The sequence below is a fragment of the Kogia breviceps genome, chromosome 6 (genome assembly GCF_026419965.1).
Source record: "Kogia breviceps isolate mKogBre1 chromosome 6, mKogBre1 haplotype 1, whole genome shotgun sequence".
Lineage (NCBI taxonomy): Eukaryota > Metazoa > Chordata > Mammalia > Artiodactyla > Physeteridae > Kogia > Kogia breviceps.
Window position 1 is genome coordinate 30009598 of NC_081315.1, and position 18308 is coordinate 30027905.

Genomic DNA, 18308 nt, shown 5'->3' on the forward strand with positions numbered 1-18308 from the left:
TAATTAAAAATATTATATTTTGTAAGTAATAGAGGAAAATATTAATTCAGAGACATTCATGATGGTAGACATTTTACATGTATTCATTTGGAGTAGTTTTTCAATAGCACTTTGAAAACTGCAACCTATACTGTGAAATATAAATATACTGCAAGAAATTAAAATGTAAAACCTTAAAATTCAAAGAAAGCATGGTTGCACAATTTTTGCTACCTAACTTTAATTCTTTATCTTTTCTTTACAATATGCTGTATAGTTGCTATTCATTTGTTTTCTGCATTAATCATGTACTTAACCAGAAATTATCTTTACTAAACTGCCTGTATTTTATTGAAATACTATGCTTATCCTGCATGTAGTCTTTTGTGCAACTTATTTCATGACTCTCAGCATTGGATATGATCTCTCAAACCAATGGACTAGTACTCAGGTTTGAGACATAGAGAAGCTAAAGGCTAAATTCCCCTCCCCTGTGATCATGGCAGAAACTACTAATCATTGACGGCATGTTCCAGGCAGACACTGCAAAATGAGCAGAGCTGGCCCTCAAAGAAAACACTAAGTTTTACTGTTGTCCTGAAGCATTTTGGTTCTCCCTGATACCTTTGTATGACTCATCCATTTTTTATTCATTCTTACAGCAAACATGCCCTCAGTACCCATTATGGGCCAGGTATTGTGACAGGCCTGGGAATGCAAAGAAAAATAAGAGCAGTCCTCAAGTGGCTCAACATTTTGTGGAGGAAACAGGCAAATAGAAAGACCATCAAAATGCTAGAAGTGTGCATGTGTAGCTAAAAGAACACACAGGAGGAGCATCTAAGGCAGACTCTGTTGGTGTATTTTGGTGGTGGTGGAGTGTTGGAGTGTGGATGGAGGTATAATTAAAGTTTCCCCAAGGGAATTCTGAAAAATGTGCAGAAATCAGCTAAGTGAAGGGTGGGGGTTAGGGGAAGGGAACAGAGAAGGGAGAAAGGAGAAGTATTGGTTGGAGGAGCAATGTGGAATTTTTCCAAGCAAAAGAAGTAGCTTATAAAATGTGAGAGAACACAGCACTTTTAGAGCAGTGTAAGTTGTTCAGTATGACTAAACTATCTTCTGCAAGACATTAATTTGGGGAAGTACACAGATAGATTGTAAAGAACCATGTATGTCATACTATGAGTCAAAAAGCCTATATGTAACCACTAAGGTAAAAGCGATATTTGTGAGAGTCTCCAATTTAGGGAGTATCCAATTTAGAAGCATCTTGAAATAGCATAAAGAAAAATAGTTGTTTTAAATGATTTCCCATGATGCTGAATGAAATGTTCTCAGGATGATCCAGAAATATATACAAGTGATCTGCTTCTAAGATGCAGATAAAATTTCTTCAAGGAATCTGGGTCTCACAGCTTATGTCATTTTACTTCTAAGAAGGATATGAATCAGAATCCATTATATACAATTTTCTGGTATACAGAATAACTGTAATATAGTCTAATGAAAATAAAATTGAGAGGATATCATTAAAAAGACAATTTCAAAGACTGTTCTGGAAAAGACAGGTTAAGTGGTTGATAATGGTTAAGTTGTATTCCCCCCCTAAAACATATAGGAGTTCTAACCCCCAGTACTGTAGAATGTCTCTTTATTTGGAGAGAAGGCCTTTACAAAGGTAATGAGGTTAAAATGAAATCATTAGGGTGAGCCCTAATTCAATGTCTACTCTCCTTATAAAAGGAGGAAAATCTGGACACAGAAATGGACATGCACACAGGGAGAAAGCCATATGAAGATTGGGGTTTATTGCTACAAGCCAAGGAACCACCAAACACTGAGAGCTGAGAGAGAGGCCTGGAACAGATCCTTCCCCACTGCCTTGGAGGGGGCATGACCCTGCTGACACCTTGATCTCATACTTCTAGCTTCCAGAACTGTGAGATAATAAATTTCTATTGCTTAAGGCACCCAGTCTATAGTACTTTGTCACAGCAGCCCCAGGAAACTAATAAAACAGGATTATAGGAAAAGTGACTTCTTCTAAGAACTTAAATGACAACTAAAAGCAATAATTTACCCCAGACTGGACCTTGTATAGTAAGGTAAAAATTCTATAAAGAACATTATCATGTTAGCTAACAAAATTGATACATGGAAAGTAGATTACACATGTTACATTAATTTAAATTTATGAAATGGTAACTGTTACTATGGTTACATAAGAAAAGATCTCTATTCTAAGGGGATACATACTGAAGTATTTGGGGGTAAAGGGCCATGAAGCACGTAATTTACCCTCAAATTATACAGTAAAAATATTACATATATGTGTGTATATTCTATATATATGCATATATATACACATAAATGTGTATTAATTTGTAATCACACACACAGAGGGGAGTGGGGTGGGGAAAGGAAGGGAGAGGAAGGAGGGGAGGGAGAAAGCTCATGTAAAAAAAGGCGGGGTGTATAAAATGTTATCAATAGTGAATTCTGTGAGCTATTTTTATTTTTGCAACTTTTTCTAAGTTTGAAATTATTCCCAAATAAAATGTTTTAAAAAGTTGTTTTTTTAATGATGAGTATGAAATATTATAAAACGTGCATGAGAAATAAATGCCCCACATAGAATGGTGATAACTTTCAAGACATTACCTTTAGAATGGGAGGAAAGAGAACCGGTTTTTGCAAGGTTTCAATTCTTTTTGTAATATTCACTTAGAAAAAAAACCTGAAGCAAATGTGACCATTGTTACGATTTGATAAAGGTAAGTACTGATCATTATTGCTTTTTTCTCTACATTTTATCAAAAAAACTTTTTTTAATGTACAAGATTGGAAATAAACTATTTTTAGTAGGACATAAATGAGAGAAGAAAAGAAACATCCAAAACTGATTTAAGCCAAAGAAATTCTAAAATGCCTCAGGAAAATCTGAGACATACATTTCCATGTAAAATAAAAATCAAGTATCACAGTCATGGCATTTAATTGAATATATTCTTTCATATTATAACAGTAACGCTAACTAAATTGGCCTTTGCTTAAAAATAAAAAAAATCAGAATATCTACTTTGTAGAAAGTAACCTAACACTTATTTGGAATATCTGTTAATAGAAAGAAAAATGGCCTTCTTTTCCGTATTTACACAGTACTCATACAGCTATTCATTAATTCCTAGCATTTCAAGTTCTTTGATATCCATCCTAAAGTTTATTTTCTAAACAATTCTAAAATAGAGTAAATATAAGTAATGCTAGGAAAGCATGAAGCAATCCTTCTCTTCTTTTTCTTTCTTTTTTTTTAGGGGTAGGGGTTATTTTCTAGTTACCATAACTAAGGATAGTTGCTGTTTTACACAAAATTTTTAGTTGGAAAAAATATTTTTTGGACATACATCAGTTATTGGCAAATCACACAGACATAAATACCACAGTAAGCAGTCATTTATTGCGTATCACTGTGCAGAGTTGCATGAAAGTGTCCATAGGCAGAACAACCCCCACCCGCATCCCAGCAGAGATGCTGAGTTTCAGGTCGACTGCCGCTTCAGGTGACATGGTCCAGTGCCAGGTACAAAGGCAGTGAGGGACTGGAGGCACCCCTTCCCAACACCACGGAACACCACCAGCAACAATGGTGCTCGTGAGGGGAACCAGGAGAACACGGTTCCTCTGTGAATTCCACTTCCAGTCTCATACTGTGAGCGCATTAAGTCTCTTTTCTTCTGCAACCATCACCATTAGTCCCTGGCAGAAATAACTTCCAGCTGTACCAGACAGCACACTACTGTGATAATTTACACAAACATTAAAAACGAAAAGGTAAATAGTATACTTTCTAAACCGCCTTCTTTTCTTTCTATTATAAAAAGTCTCTCTCCTTCCACCCTTCCCCTTCTCGTTACATCTAACCTCTAGAGAACATAAACTGCTCTGGGCAAGCAGTACATTATCGTAAGGTTTCCTTTTTTATTTTTTTCCCCTAAAGTCAGTGCATCAAGGCACTTTAAGAACTTAAAGAAATTAAATTATGAAAAATTGCTCTGAAATAAATCAGATCAGCCATCTGCAAAATAATTTCCTAGGTAATAACTTGGGAAGAATATCCAAATTCCAGTCATGGTGATTGGGGTGAATTTTTATAAAAGTATGACATTATTAACATATTTAATCAGCGGTGTTCTGTTTAAAGAAGGGGGATGGTCAACAGAGATTATAGAAGGGAAGCACAGAAAGTAAGAATTTGGCAGTGTGTCCTAAATAAACCTAGAAGAGAGGTTGTTCAACCTCATAAATATGAATATTATGATTTTTGTGGCAGACACTCTATCTCTGTATTGGAGACAGAGGCATCAAGCTAACATGGCCATTGAGATTTCCTTTGGAATTTACATGTCATTCCACGAGGGCAGGGGGCCTTGTCTGTTTTGGTTGCCTCTGAATCCCCAGAACCTAGAAGAATGTAAGCACTGAACAAGTATTGTTCAGTTAATTATGTTCATCCAACTGTCTTTTACGCTAAATCAATATTACCATGCAGTGATTTTTGCTTATATTTGGATTCCCATACAGTTTTGGCTGAGAGAGAAACTGCTGGCCAGAAAAAAGAAATATGCTGGTTTCTTTGATAGTTAAATTCCTCATGACAAATAATTTTGCTTTATATGTTACTACTTGCACATCTGTTTAGTGCAAGTTAGTAACTGAAATATTTATCAACAGTTGGCACATGAAAAAAAATTATGTCTGGCTGCCATTGTCAGGCTGCTCCTAAAATTTTCTGAATTTTACTGATTTTACATTTGAATCTCTTCCTCTTAAATTAAAAATCTTGATCTTGATGACATGAACACAATTACTCATTTGCTTGATTTACAATATACCCATAATAGTTTCAAAAGAAATACACCAATATTACATAAAAATAAGGGTAACAAAAAAGGTTTAAGATATTTTCTGGTTCTTTTGTCCATAATACATATCCTAGTAGGGGTATACTTATCCTATTAGCGTCACTTATTCCAAAGTCTTTTCAATTTCTAGAGATTGGAATTTTCCTCTTTTTGATCTTATTTTTTAAGTTATATAAAACATTTAATAATTTCAAAGTCAAAACTATTAAAGAAAATAAATTCCACTTGTGAATATGACATATCACTTTGGCCAGTGTAACTTTGGAAAAGACACCTGTAAACTGGGTCAAAGGATAAATAGGTAACTTTACTAGAGATTGGCAAACTTCCCTTCATTGGGAGTGTGTCATTTTGTAGGAGAATGCCTCTTTTCCCACAGCCTCATCAACAGAGCATCTTGGTGAATTTTTGGAATATTGCCAATCTGAAAGATGAAGATGGAATTTCAGTACAATTTATATTTCTCCTATTATGAGTGAGGTTGAATATTTTTTTCATGTGTTTAAGGGGCACTGATATTTGTTTTCCTGTGAATTGTTGCTCATTTTTCTATTATATTGTTGGGTTTATTTTTCTATAATTTTTAGGAGTTCTCTATAAGTGAGGTTCCCTAGCATTTGTCTAAGTTTTAATTCTCAAATATTTTTATTCAGTTTGTCATTTGTCTTTTGACTTTGCTTCTGATGCATTTTGCTATGTGAAAATTATCTGTGTTTATGTAATCTAAGTGATCAGTTCTTTTGTTACCTTTGGGTTTTCAGTCAAAGTTGGGAAAGTTTTTCCCACCCTCAGGTTATACAGAAATTCACTAAAGTTTTCCTCTAGCATTTGTTTCACCTTTTCGCATTTAGACATCTAGTCCTTGGTTTGGGGTAGGACAAATAAAACTAAGGTTATCTTTCTTCATACAGCTAACCCATACCATTTATTATAAAGTCCATCTTCTCCCAACTGTTTTGAGGTTAGGATGGGGGGTTACATCCTCTCTTCCCTCAACCAACACTAAGCCACTAGGATAGTATCAATACAAAGTAGGTACTCAAGAAGCATGTGATGAATGAATAAATAAAATAATTGTGCCTTATTAACTGTACCTCAGGATATTCTGATGCAGATTATGTTTTCCATACACCACACTTTTAAGATACACCTCTGTAAAAGATACAGTTTACACCTGAAACCAGGATTCTATATGCAAAAAGGCATAGAAGGTCCACTGGGTAAGGAGAATAATGACCAGTGAGTCACATGTGTACAAAACCATATTGAGAATGGGTTGTAGAAAGGCCATAGGGTGGTATGTAGGGGGTTTTTATGAAAAGTTTAAAGGAAGATGAGAGTTTTGAGAAGAGCTGTTTGCAGGGTTTTGTTTTATTTTGTTTTCTGAGGTGGTAGTGGTAAGGATAAGGTATGAGCTTTACAATATAGTTTTGTTTAACTTTAATAGTGGGGGTCACCAGGGCATCCCTCAAGCTTTTACCTTGCCACATATGCATAAAATAACATAATAGGTCAAAAGAAGATTAGAAACCCTGACAGAGAAAAATGACAGCTGGCACAAGTAAGAACTCTAAAATGCTAACAGGAAAGCTAAAAGAAGGCAGAAAAATGTGAGTCATTTTAGCTAAAGAACAAAAAGCTCTATGTATCTCAACTTTTTAGGACATCACGAAAAATACCTGAATATTTAACAATGAGTATGCCAGAAAAGGCTATTCTCTGTTTAAGAGGCAGGGAAGTGTGTAATCCATTTCACAAAAAGATTTATTTTCAAGGAAAATGGTGAAAAACATTGGAATTTGAGAGTAAAAACTTCAATTGTATGGAAGTTTTTCTTTATGAGAATTATCTCATTCCTGCATGATGTTGAGTATCTCAGGCACTCCTCTATTCATTTCAGAATGTTTCTATCAAGGAAGAGTAGTAAATAACATTAATAGGCGTTTTTCTCCTTTCTTAACTTCTTTAGAAGACATAAGATTGCATAAAACAATAGTTATAACACTGTACAGTGGGTTTATAACATACATAGATGTACTGTCCATGAAAGGAGCACAAAATATGGGTAAGGGGATGAAGCTGAGTTGGAACAGTCACTATATTTTACTGGAATTAAACTAATATTAATCTGAAGTAGATTGTGATAAATTAAGATGCATTTTGTCCTTAGAGTAATGACTAAGAAAATAACTAAAGGAAATTAATAGTTAAAAAAATTAGTGAAATAAAATGGTAGACTAGAAATATCTATTTAATATAAAAGAAAATTTTAAAGTAAGAAAAGAGGAACAATAAGACCCAAGACTAAAGAACATAATCAGCAAAATGGCAGACATGAATCCAATCATATCAACAATAGCATTAAATAGCAGAGACTATCAGACTGGATAAATAACATGATCCAACTATATGCTATCTACAAAAGATAGACTTTAGACTCAAAGACAAAATAGGTTGAAAGTAAAAGAATGGACATCTATGTACCATGCAAATAGTAACCACAAGAGAGCTGGATTGGCTATACTAATATTAAGCAAATCAGACTAAAAAAGTACTAGAAACAAAGAGGGACAATTTATGATGAAAAAGAAGTTCAGGAAAACAGTGCTGAAAAATGCCCCACCTTGAAAAAAAGATATCAGTTCCTATCTCTAGAATCTGGAAATGTTATATATGGGAAAAGGGTCTTTGTAATGTGATTAAATTCAGGATTTTGAGATCGAAGCATCATCCTGGATTATGAGGGAGGGCCCTGAATGTAATCACAAGTATCCTTTTAAGAAGAAGGTGGAAAGAGATTTCACTATAGACAGAAGAGGAGACGGTAATGTGAGGACAGAGGCAGAGATCGTCTAAAGGGAGTATAACACTGATTTTGGACCTCTGGCCTCTAGAACCATGAGAGAAGAAACTGCAATGGTTTTAAGCCCCCAAGTTTTTGGTAATTCATTATAGCAGCCATTGGATATTAATATATGCACCTAACAGCAGGATTCAAAAACACAGGAAGCCAAAACAGAACAGAAAATAATGTTTGGGAACTTGAACATCTAACTAGCAAAAGTTTATAGACAGGCAAAATCAGCAAAGATATAGAAGACTTAAACATAAAAACTTGATCAACTGACACCTATAACACTCAACAACATAAGAATACCCATTCTTCTCAAAAGCAAATGAATAATTCTCTAACACAGACCACATACTAGGTCATAAAGCAAGTCTCACTACACTTAAAACAACAGAAATCATACAAAGTATATTCTCCAATCACAATGAGATTAAATTAGAAATAAAAAACAGAAGGAAATTTGGAAAATGCACAAATATTTAGAAACTAAGCAGTATAGTTCTGAAAAACCCATGAGTCAAAAATCACAGGGGAAATTAGAAAATGTTGTGAGAAATGAAATTAAGCAAACAAAATATCAAAACTTATGGGATGTAGCAAAAATAGTACATAAAGGGAAATTTATAGGTGTAAAAGCCAATATTAGAAAAGAAGGAAGAGGGACTTCCCTGGTGGTCCAGCGGTTAAGGCTCCACACCCCCAATGCAGGGGGCCAGGGTTCAATCTCTGGTCAGCGAACTAGATCCCGCATGCTACAGGTAAAGAGCCTGCATGTTGCGTGCCACAACTAAAATGGCCTGCATGCTGCAACACAAAAGATCCCGCGTGCTGCAACTAAGACCTGGTGCAGTCAAATAAATAAATATTTTTTAAAAAAAGAAAGAAAGAAAAGAAGGAAGAACTCAAATTTTAAAAACTTGTTTCCTTACTGTATAGCACAGAGAACTATATTCAGTATCCTATGATGAACCATAATGGAAAAGAATATTAAAAAAAGAATGCATATATATGTATAACTGAAACACTTTGCTGTACAGCAGAAATTAACACATTATAAATCAACCATATTTCAATTAAAAAAAAAACTAGTTTCCCCAAATAAAAATCCAGTAAAAGAGCAAACCAAATCCAAAGAAAGCAGAAGGAAAGAAACAATGAATATTAGAGTGAAAATCCAATGAAAGGAAAAAAATAGAAACACAACAGAGAAAAAACAATGAAGTGAAAAGTCAGTTCTTTGAAAAGATCAACAAAACTGACAAACCGTTAGCAAGACTGACCAAGGGAAAAAAAAGATACAAACTACCAAAAATCAGGGATGAATGAGGTAATACCACTACCCACCTTAGAGACATTAAAATGATTATAAAGCATACAATGAACATCTTTATACAAATAAATTAGACAACTTAGATCAAATGGCCAAATGCCTAGAAAGACACAAACTACTGAAACTGACTCAAGAAAAAAATCGAGAATCTGAATAAACCTATAACAAGTACAAAATTGTTTTAGTAATTTAATAACTTCCCCCCCACCACACACATAAAATGTCCTGACAGCTTCAGTGGTGAATCCAATTAAACATTTAAAGAAGGAATAATAGCAATCTCTCACAAGGTCTTTCAGAAAATAGAGGAAGAGGTAACACTTTGCTCTATTTCATTCTATGAGACCAATATAAACCCTGATATTAAAATCATACAAAGATATCACAAGAAAACAACCCAATATTCCTCAGAATATAGATGCAAAAGTCCTAAAAAATAATAATTTCTCAACCAAATATTAACAAAAAATACAGTACAGATCAAAAGAATTTATATCATCCAAGGGTGATACACTCATGGAATGCAAGGTTGGTTTAACATCCAAAAGTCAATTAATGTAATATATCATATTTCACTTTTTGTTTCTTGTTTGGAAAACTTTTCCCTATGCCAAGATCACAAAGAATCCCTCCTGTATTATCTTCTAAAAGTTTATAATTTTGCCTTTTTTTGTTTGTTTTATTCATTCATTCACTTTTTACTTTAAAGCTTTAATATATTTTAATTTTTGTTGATGGTATAAGATTACAACTTAATTTTTTTCCATATTAATATCTGTTATGGGTTGAATGGTATTCCCCCAAATTCCTATGTTGAAATCCTTAATTTCCCAGTAACTCAGAAAGTGACCTTATTTGGAAATAGGGCCATTACATATGTAATTACTTATGTTAAGATGAGGTCATACTGGAGTAGAGTGGGTCCCTAATCCAATATAACTGATGTCCTTACAAAAAGGGAAAATTTGGACTCAGAGATAGACACACATAGAGGGAGGATGATGTGAACAGACGTAAGGAGAGCACAGCTAAATACAAGCCAGGAAGAGGCCTGGAACCAATTCTTCCCCACAACCTTCAGAAGAAACCAACCCTGCTGAACTTTGATTTCAGACTTCTAGCCTCCCAGGACTGTGAGACAATATATTCCTGTTGTTTAAGCCACCCAGTTTGTGGTACTTTGTTATGGCAGCCCTAGGAAACCAACACAATTACTATTTATCTCGGCATCTAAATTGAGAAGTCCTTCCTTTCCCCACAGATCTGTAATACCAACTTTATGATAGATGAAGTTTCTTCATATGTCCTCGTCTGTTTCTGGGTTCTCTGTTCACTTTGATTAGTCTCTTTCTCCTAACTTCCCTAATTACTACAGCTTTAAAATAATTCAGTAAAGCAAGTCCCTCTGAAATCTGTTCTTGTTCTCAAAAGGGTTGTGGTTATAATTGGCCCTTTATCCTTTGCAATCAGTTTTTTATATTCCAACAAAACAAAACAAACCTACTGGGACCTGGATTGGTTTTCATGTTGCATTTATAAACCAATTTGGGGAGAATTAATAATCTATCAACACAGTACATCTTTTTATTCCTACTTATTTAGGTGGCCATTCAGAACTAGAATTTTCATGGTAAATGATATACAGAACTAAAAGCAAACCAAACAATAATAATTTTAGCTTTTTAAAATTGTTCATACATATCTGCCCCCATTCCCCAGGACTTTAGATCCAGCCACTGCAGGGAGTGGGGAGGTGGAGGGAAGGATACGCCCATAGTTGAGAACAATTATCACCAACTATACCACCATGACTATTTACATTCTTGGCCATATCATTATCAATGTGTAAAATGAAAAGGCAACTGGAAAAGGAACAGTATGAAAAAAGCATGTTAGCGTCCGGCATTTGTATTAAAAAAAAAAGTTGCTTAGCTCTCTTAAGAAACAGGGTTTTGAATCCCATTCTTCAGAAAATGGAAACAAGGATATGAATACAGGTCAAAAAGTGCAACCCCTTTCAAACCTCAACCAAACCTTTCAACCTTACAGTGTTTCTAAACACTGTAATTAAGAACATAATATGCTATTACAATAATCTAATTGCTATATCACTACAAATTCAGCCATCTCAAGCTGCAGGTCTTGCTATATGTACCTATATAGTACTTTTTCATCAGGGAAAAGAGAGTCTTAGTCTCATCACTTAAGAATTGTAAATTTTCCATTCAAAGGAAAAAGAAAAGACTGACCTAGTTCATGCACATATATAAGATCTATGAAGATTTACGCTGAGGAGATTTAAATTTTAGCAATAGATAGGAAAAGACCAGGTTGGTGGTGAAATAAAATTTGAAATTTTTATTTTTCTCATAGACAACAATATAAAAAAATAACTTTTAATCTGTCCATATATTATCTGGAAAGAAGATAACATACTCATTTAATTTTTCTTTATCTTCTCAAGCAAGTGACAACCCATGTCACCTTTATGAAACAGTAGGAAAGAGAGAAGCTACAAAAGATACAGAAAAGCAAAGGTGACTCTAACTGGTAACCTCAGGACAATTCATTAATAAGAGCCTTCCTTTACTAAATTCATGCCACCTCTCAGCCCTGAGAAGCTTTCTATTTCAACAGCCTAAGTTATCAAAAAGGAAGTAACCTCCAAAGAGTAGAGGTACTGTCTGCTTGGTTCACTGAGTCTAACAGCGCTGGCACATAGATAGGCAACTCAGTAAGTACCCGTTAGATGAACAAATTACTTTCATTATTATTATAACTTGAATAAATTACACATCCTGCAGCAAAAACAAAATGCTCCACTTCACCAACTTTTATAAACTTTTACAAATAATATTACTCCTGAAGAGTATGATTTTTGTCTCTTATTCAACTTAAAACTCAAAGGTTGTAAGAGGCAGTATAATACAGGTCCATAATATCGACCTTATATCATGAGATAATGATGAACAGTCTGAATTCACACATTTTCACATTATTTGGAAGTATGAGAGCCTGTTTCTCATTTATATTTCTGAAGCAGTATTTGGAATAATTTTTCTTCTGGTCTAGGAAGTATTAAATAAAACAGACCAATTTCTTGGATGTATTTAAGACTGTTTTGGTTTTACCCTGATTCCAACTCTTCAGAACAAAGAAAATTTAATTTATATACCTGAAAGAATAATCAGACCTATGAAGGTTTTCTTTCTAAAATACACAGGATATTATCTTCTGTGTATAAATTCAACACTTAAGGCCAACTCACAAATCCTTATTTACACCTTCACTACCTACAGAAAGCTCAGGGAGTAAAATAGTTATAGATAAGGTAGCAGTTACAGTCCTCTAACACAAAGAAAATGTAGCGTACTGTCCACCATCAAAATCATGCTCCTAAAAGTATTCTATTCCCTTGAAATAATACTTGGGCAACCAAATACTTAAAAAAGACGTGCTGGGTATCTTAAAATGAGTATGTCAGTTAATTAAATCTATGATCCCCTGCTACCAATGGAGTACTGTACAATCTGTTATTATTCACTGTCCTATAGATCATCTGTTCTTGGTGCTGGTTTGTTCCAGGAAGAGAGACAGCTGCAACCCTATATCCCTGCTCAACCTGAGGACCATCTGACTTTAATCGTAACACACAGCTTGATGTGGCTCTGGCTATGAGAAGCCAAAGTATCGTCTGTAATAATCTGGAAAAGCAGAAACCTGCCAACAGAGGGCTGAAAACAGGGACTTGTGCTGTCTGGCTGCCTGACGGGCTGCAGGAAATATGATTAATGAGCAAGGTATAATGATATCAGGAACCCGATTAGCACCACAAAAAGGTCACAGATCAAAGTAGTATGCATTTCATGAGCTACAATCACTGCATAAAATCTGTGGACTTGAAGAGGTAAACCAAAAAGAGGAGGGTGATAAAACCCTTATGTGATAACAGGCTAACATACATAAAATACCATGCTAATAATTTAGTCACTTACAGAAGGTTCACAGGAAAATCTGAAATGAACCAATATGAACTGCACCATAGGAAAGCTTTGTTCATCACAGGTGTATAATAAATATTTTTGAATGAATGAATGAGTTATTAAATTCTTTCCTAAAGGCACATGTAAGTAAAATCAAGTATTTTCCTAATTATGTTAAAATTATCAGAGATGTAAATATTTGACTGTAAAACGTTTGCATTTAACTTGCAGTAAGTTTTTATGAGTTCTGTTAAGAGTATAAGCTTATTCAGAAGCTAAACTATGAAGACATCTGTAAAACCCAGAGAAAGAGGAATCACTGGGACAAATGTTTAATAACTCAATAATAAGTTACATTAAATGTGCAGTTAGTATTATACAATACTACTGTTTAACGTTTCATAGTCATATGTAAGGTTAGAGCATGAGCAGGCAAAACCAAAATCTTATTGGAAAACAATGTGGTAAGTTGCCACCTTCTTTTCCTCGGTGCCCTTGTGAGACTTGTTCCAAACAGACCTGGCTCTTCTGAGGAGAGGGCACTGAGAGTAGTGATGGGGGTACTATCAGGAGAGTGGCTTACGTTACCTTATACAGTTACATTTTCTTAACTGTCAAAAATATTGTTGAAGAGCTTTAAATATAACTTACTCAAATGTTTCTGCCTCTTAGATCTCTTTTAAAGCAAACACATTCATAAATTTCTTTGTATTTTTACCAATACTAAATATGGTAGTGATTAATAGAGTTGGTTCCCTTGAGACATAAAAGTATAAACTGAGAAAAAAGGCTCCCATAATAAAATGATCAGAACATGGTTTTAAATTTTTTTAAAAATATATTCTTCAAGAATGGGGATGATTATTTATACCTTTCAAATATTATATAAATATTATTTTATATCTACCTAATAGCAAAAACATTTATTCACAATGGTGATTCAGCCTGCAATACACTGCCGCCCCACAGTAAGCCCTCAGGCACTGCAGCCACCCCCAGCGGCGCACCCCCCGCCCCCCCAGCCCCGGGGACTCAGGAGGGAAAGAACAGGATACTGGCCCCAGACAGCTAAGGTGTATATCAAAGGAATGACTTCAAAGAGCCCAGATTCTTGCATCTTCCCATACACAGAGAAGCACTAAATTCATTAATTTGAGATACCTGGTTTTCCTTAATTAACAGTAATCTTTTGATGTTCCAACTACCTGGGCTTGAAGTACTTAGAAAGTCCACTGAATAAAACATAATTCTCAAAAAAAAAAAAAAATGGTGATTCAGAAGGAACCATTAAAAAGGAAAAGACAAGCCACAAACTAGGAGAAAAATATCTGCAAAACATATGTTGGATAAAGGATTTTTATGGAGGATATATAAAGATGTCTTACAACTAAATAATAAAAAGACATACAACCCAATTAAAAAATAGGCAAAAGATCTGAATAGATAGCTCACCAAAGAACATATTAAGAGTAGGAAATAAGCCTATGAAAAGATGGTCAACATCATTAGTCATTAGGGAAATACAAATTAAAATCACAATGAATCACTGGAAGAGCTAAAATAAAGAAGATGGACAATACCAAGTCTTTGCAAGGATATGGCAAATTGAAACTTCACATATTGTTGGTGGGAATGCAAAATGGTAAATATATTCTTATCATATGACTCAGCAATTAAACTCCTAGGAATCCATCCAAGAGAAATGAAAACAGATATCCACCCTAAGACATAAGCAAATATTCTTAAGAGCCTAAAACTGGAAAAAAGCAAAATGTTCATAAACTGGCAAATAAACAAAAGGTGTTATATCTATACAATGGAATACTACGCAGCCACACAAAGAAATTACTGATATATGCACAATATGGAGGAATCTCCAGAACATCATGCTAAGTGAGAGAGTCAGGTACAAAAAGACTACATACGGCAGGATTCCATCTATATAAAACTTCTAGAAAAAGCAAAACTAAAGAGACAGAATCAGAGGTTGCCTGGGACTACGACTGGGAGCAAACAGATACGAGGAAACTTTTTGGAGTGAGGTAAGCTGATTGTGCTGATGGTTACATAACTGTATACGTTTATTAAAACTCACTGAATTGAGCACTTTTAAAAAGATGGATTTTATGGTATGTAAATTATACCTCAATAAATATGTTTTAAAAGCATAGAAAATTATTGAAAGCAAAAATCAAAATAAACCCCAAAAAACTGCAGAATGACTAGACCTTCCATTGACATCTACATACCCCTGGAGAGAAAAAACAAAAACACGACCATAGACAAGTGTCACATTTAAAAGTTTGACATCTCCTTTAACATCTTTCAGAGCTAAGCTTTGTCTTGGGCTCTCATTTTAATTACAGTTAACTTAAAAATCTTGAAAAATACATGCAGTAAACCAAAATGCAACATGTACCTTAAGACTGTGATAGAATAATGTTAGGTGCTATTGCCTGAAGGCCTCCTGTAAACCAGAGAAAATTCTAGGTATTTTACATACATAATTACAGTTTTACACAAATAATTTTCAAATTACAATGAGGAAATCAAGGCTCAGAAAGGTTAAATTGCCTAAGGTCCCATAACCAGCAATGTGAGTTATCCACGATTAGGAAAACTGGTCTAACTTCAAAGCCTATGCTCTTTCCACTCCCCCTGCACTGCTTCCAGTATATGTAAAATATGAATTTTCAGTAATAATGGGATTACAATTAGGATCTAGAATACTGTACAGGATTAAAATATAATTGTTGGTAGAAAAGGTAAGCATACCAAGAAAACTAAAATGAAATAATTTTCCTTGTTTTAGTGAAAATTAAAACCACAATGCAATTTCGGTTTCATTATTTATTTATTTATTAAATAAATTTATTTGTTTGTTTTATTTTTGGCTGTTAGGTCTTTGTTGCTGTGCGTGGGCTCTTCTCTAGTTGTGGTGAGTGGGGGCTACTTTTCGTTTTGGTGCGAGGGCTTCTCATTGTCATGGCTTCTCTTGTTGAGGAGCACGGGCTCTAGGTGTGCGGGCTTCAGTAGTTGTGGCACTTGGGCTCAGTAGTTGTGCCACTTGGGCTCAGTAGTTGTGGCTCGTGGACCCTAGAGCGCAGGCTAAGTAGTTGTGGCGCATGGCTTAGTTGCTCTGCAGCATGTGGGATCATCTCAGGCCAGGGATTGAACCCATGTTCCCTGCATTGGCAGGTGGATTCTTAACCACTGCACCACCAGGGAAGCCCTAGGTTTCATTTTTAATATGAAGTATAATAAAGAAACTACTTTAAAAAACTGAGAATAAAGCTCCCTGATTCTAAGCATTTATGAAAGTTAAAGGCAAAAAGGAAAAGTCATATTATTTTTTCACAAAATAATCCAGAACCCATACAACAGAGGACATTAAAGAGTCCACAGGAGAGGATTCTGAAGAGTTGTTTGTAAGCACAATGATTACTGCACTTTTCAGTTTTTAAGTTTTCATATTCTAAATATTAGATGAAGATTTCCTTCAAAAGACAGATACAGCATATAATTTTAAAATCTTGTTTCTATTATCAAAATGTACAATGGCCTTCCAACCTGAACACAGAATTATGTTCTTCTCCTAGCACAAGAAACTCGTATTTGAAAAAGCATAGAATTCTACAAGAAATTCACTTATAATCTTGAATCATCATGTTCATATAAAAGTAACCTAAATTCTGCATAAAAGAATAAAAGACACCATTATACCTTTCATGTCAATAAGATTTTATAAAGTATATATGGAGATTCATGAACTATTACATCACTTTCAGTTATCCCTATCAACTACAGTTTTGTCCAGAAGAACAAGGGTTAATGATTATACCAACACATGAAAGATACTTTGAGAAAAGGCTCATGACAGACAGAGTAGATGATTACTATCTTACCAATCTGTTTATGCGAACAAATTCTTCTGAGGTTTTGGCCCAAGGAGGAAGTTCAACATCAGACACTACTGTCCCATCATCCATCACTCCAAGATTATAATTATTGAAGTTGACAAACATCTCAGGGAGATAATAAAATTCAGGGATCAACTCCTATATAAAAATAAAAGACAATGTCATATTATAAACTGTAGAATACTGACTAGGTATTCATAAAAGGGCTGATCATTTCCTATCGTGCAGAAGAACAAAATAAACATAGGAAAGTTTTTACTCTTTTCATATCAAAGCCCTATCACAAAGTTCTATTAAGGTAGACAGATCCCATCCAACCAAATTTAAATAACACCTTACTGGGTGGTCACATGCTTTCCTTTAGGACAAGTCTTACAAACTGAAAACTCTTATATACCAACATTTGAGTAAAATTTGAGGTTTGACAAGATTGTAAACAGAGTTTAACATGCTGTAATATCAACAACAGCTTAAACTAGATTTGTTTGAGGTATATGGATTGTTTGCCAGAAAAAAGCCCAAATCTTTATAAGCACTGAAATGCTTTGGTCCATCACCAACCAGGAAGATATTCATTGCATTTACCCATGGTGTAACAGTATGTTTTGCTCACATTTCAAAACATTCAAGTTTAGTTTTAAGGTACTAACTCTTATAAAAGATCAAAATTTATAATCAGTCTAGAAAATGACCTGCATGAGAAACTAATATAAACATGACTTTAATAAGGACATTTAAAATACACTTTAACAGGATACTTAATAAGCAGAAAAATGCAGCCAGTTAGGTTTTTTGTGTACAATAAGCCCCACGTATAACTATTTCAGAGGTCCTATAGATCAGACTTGAAATCCAGTCTTGACATGGGTCAGTGACTCAGTGGTCTTTCAGATACCCCCTCAGGGCCAGCTATGGCAGGCCCAGCTTTCCAAATGGTTGAGTGAAATAGGGAGGTCATCAGATTTTGGACAAGGTCAGTATGAACTCACTAGAGCAAAGAAAAAAAATTCAGCAGGAATTAAGCTATTATCACCTCCATCATCCATGTGAAATGTTCCTTGACTTTGAATCGTACATCCTTTGTTTACAATCACAATAATTAACTAAGCAGGGTAGAAATGAGCTTGTCCTCCAAATGCCTGACAACCACCTGATCATTGACTTGCAAAACTTTTAAACGGAACAAAATTAATTTTTTTAAAAGGAAGATCCTGCTAAGTTTAACCATAAATGAAATGATGCAATGTTCATACAATTTTAAGAATCTCTTCTCCAAAATGGTGCATATAAGTCTAATTGACAAGACATATTTTATGAAACAAA

The 18308-nt window shown here is 34.6% G+C and overlaps 1 protein-coding gene across 2 annotated transcripts in view; it reads right to left on the reverse strand.

The window, feature by feature from the left end:
- The window catches only part of LRBA (LPS responsive beige-like anchor protein), a 721911-nt gene that overhangs the window by 132243 nt on the left and 571360 nt on the right, over positions 1-18308 (reverse strand). For both annotated transcript variants that reach the window (XM_059066707.2, XM_059066706.2), the window contains exon 46: positions 16971-17123. In XM_059066707.2, the coding sequence (XP_058922690.1) occupies positions 16971-17123 (153 nt within the window). The remainder of the gene's footprint in view (positions 1-16970; positions 17124-18308) is intronic.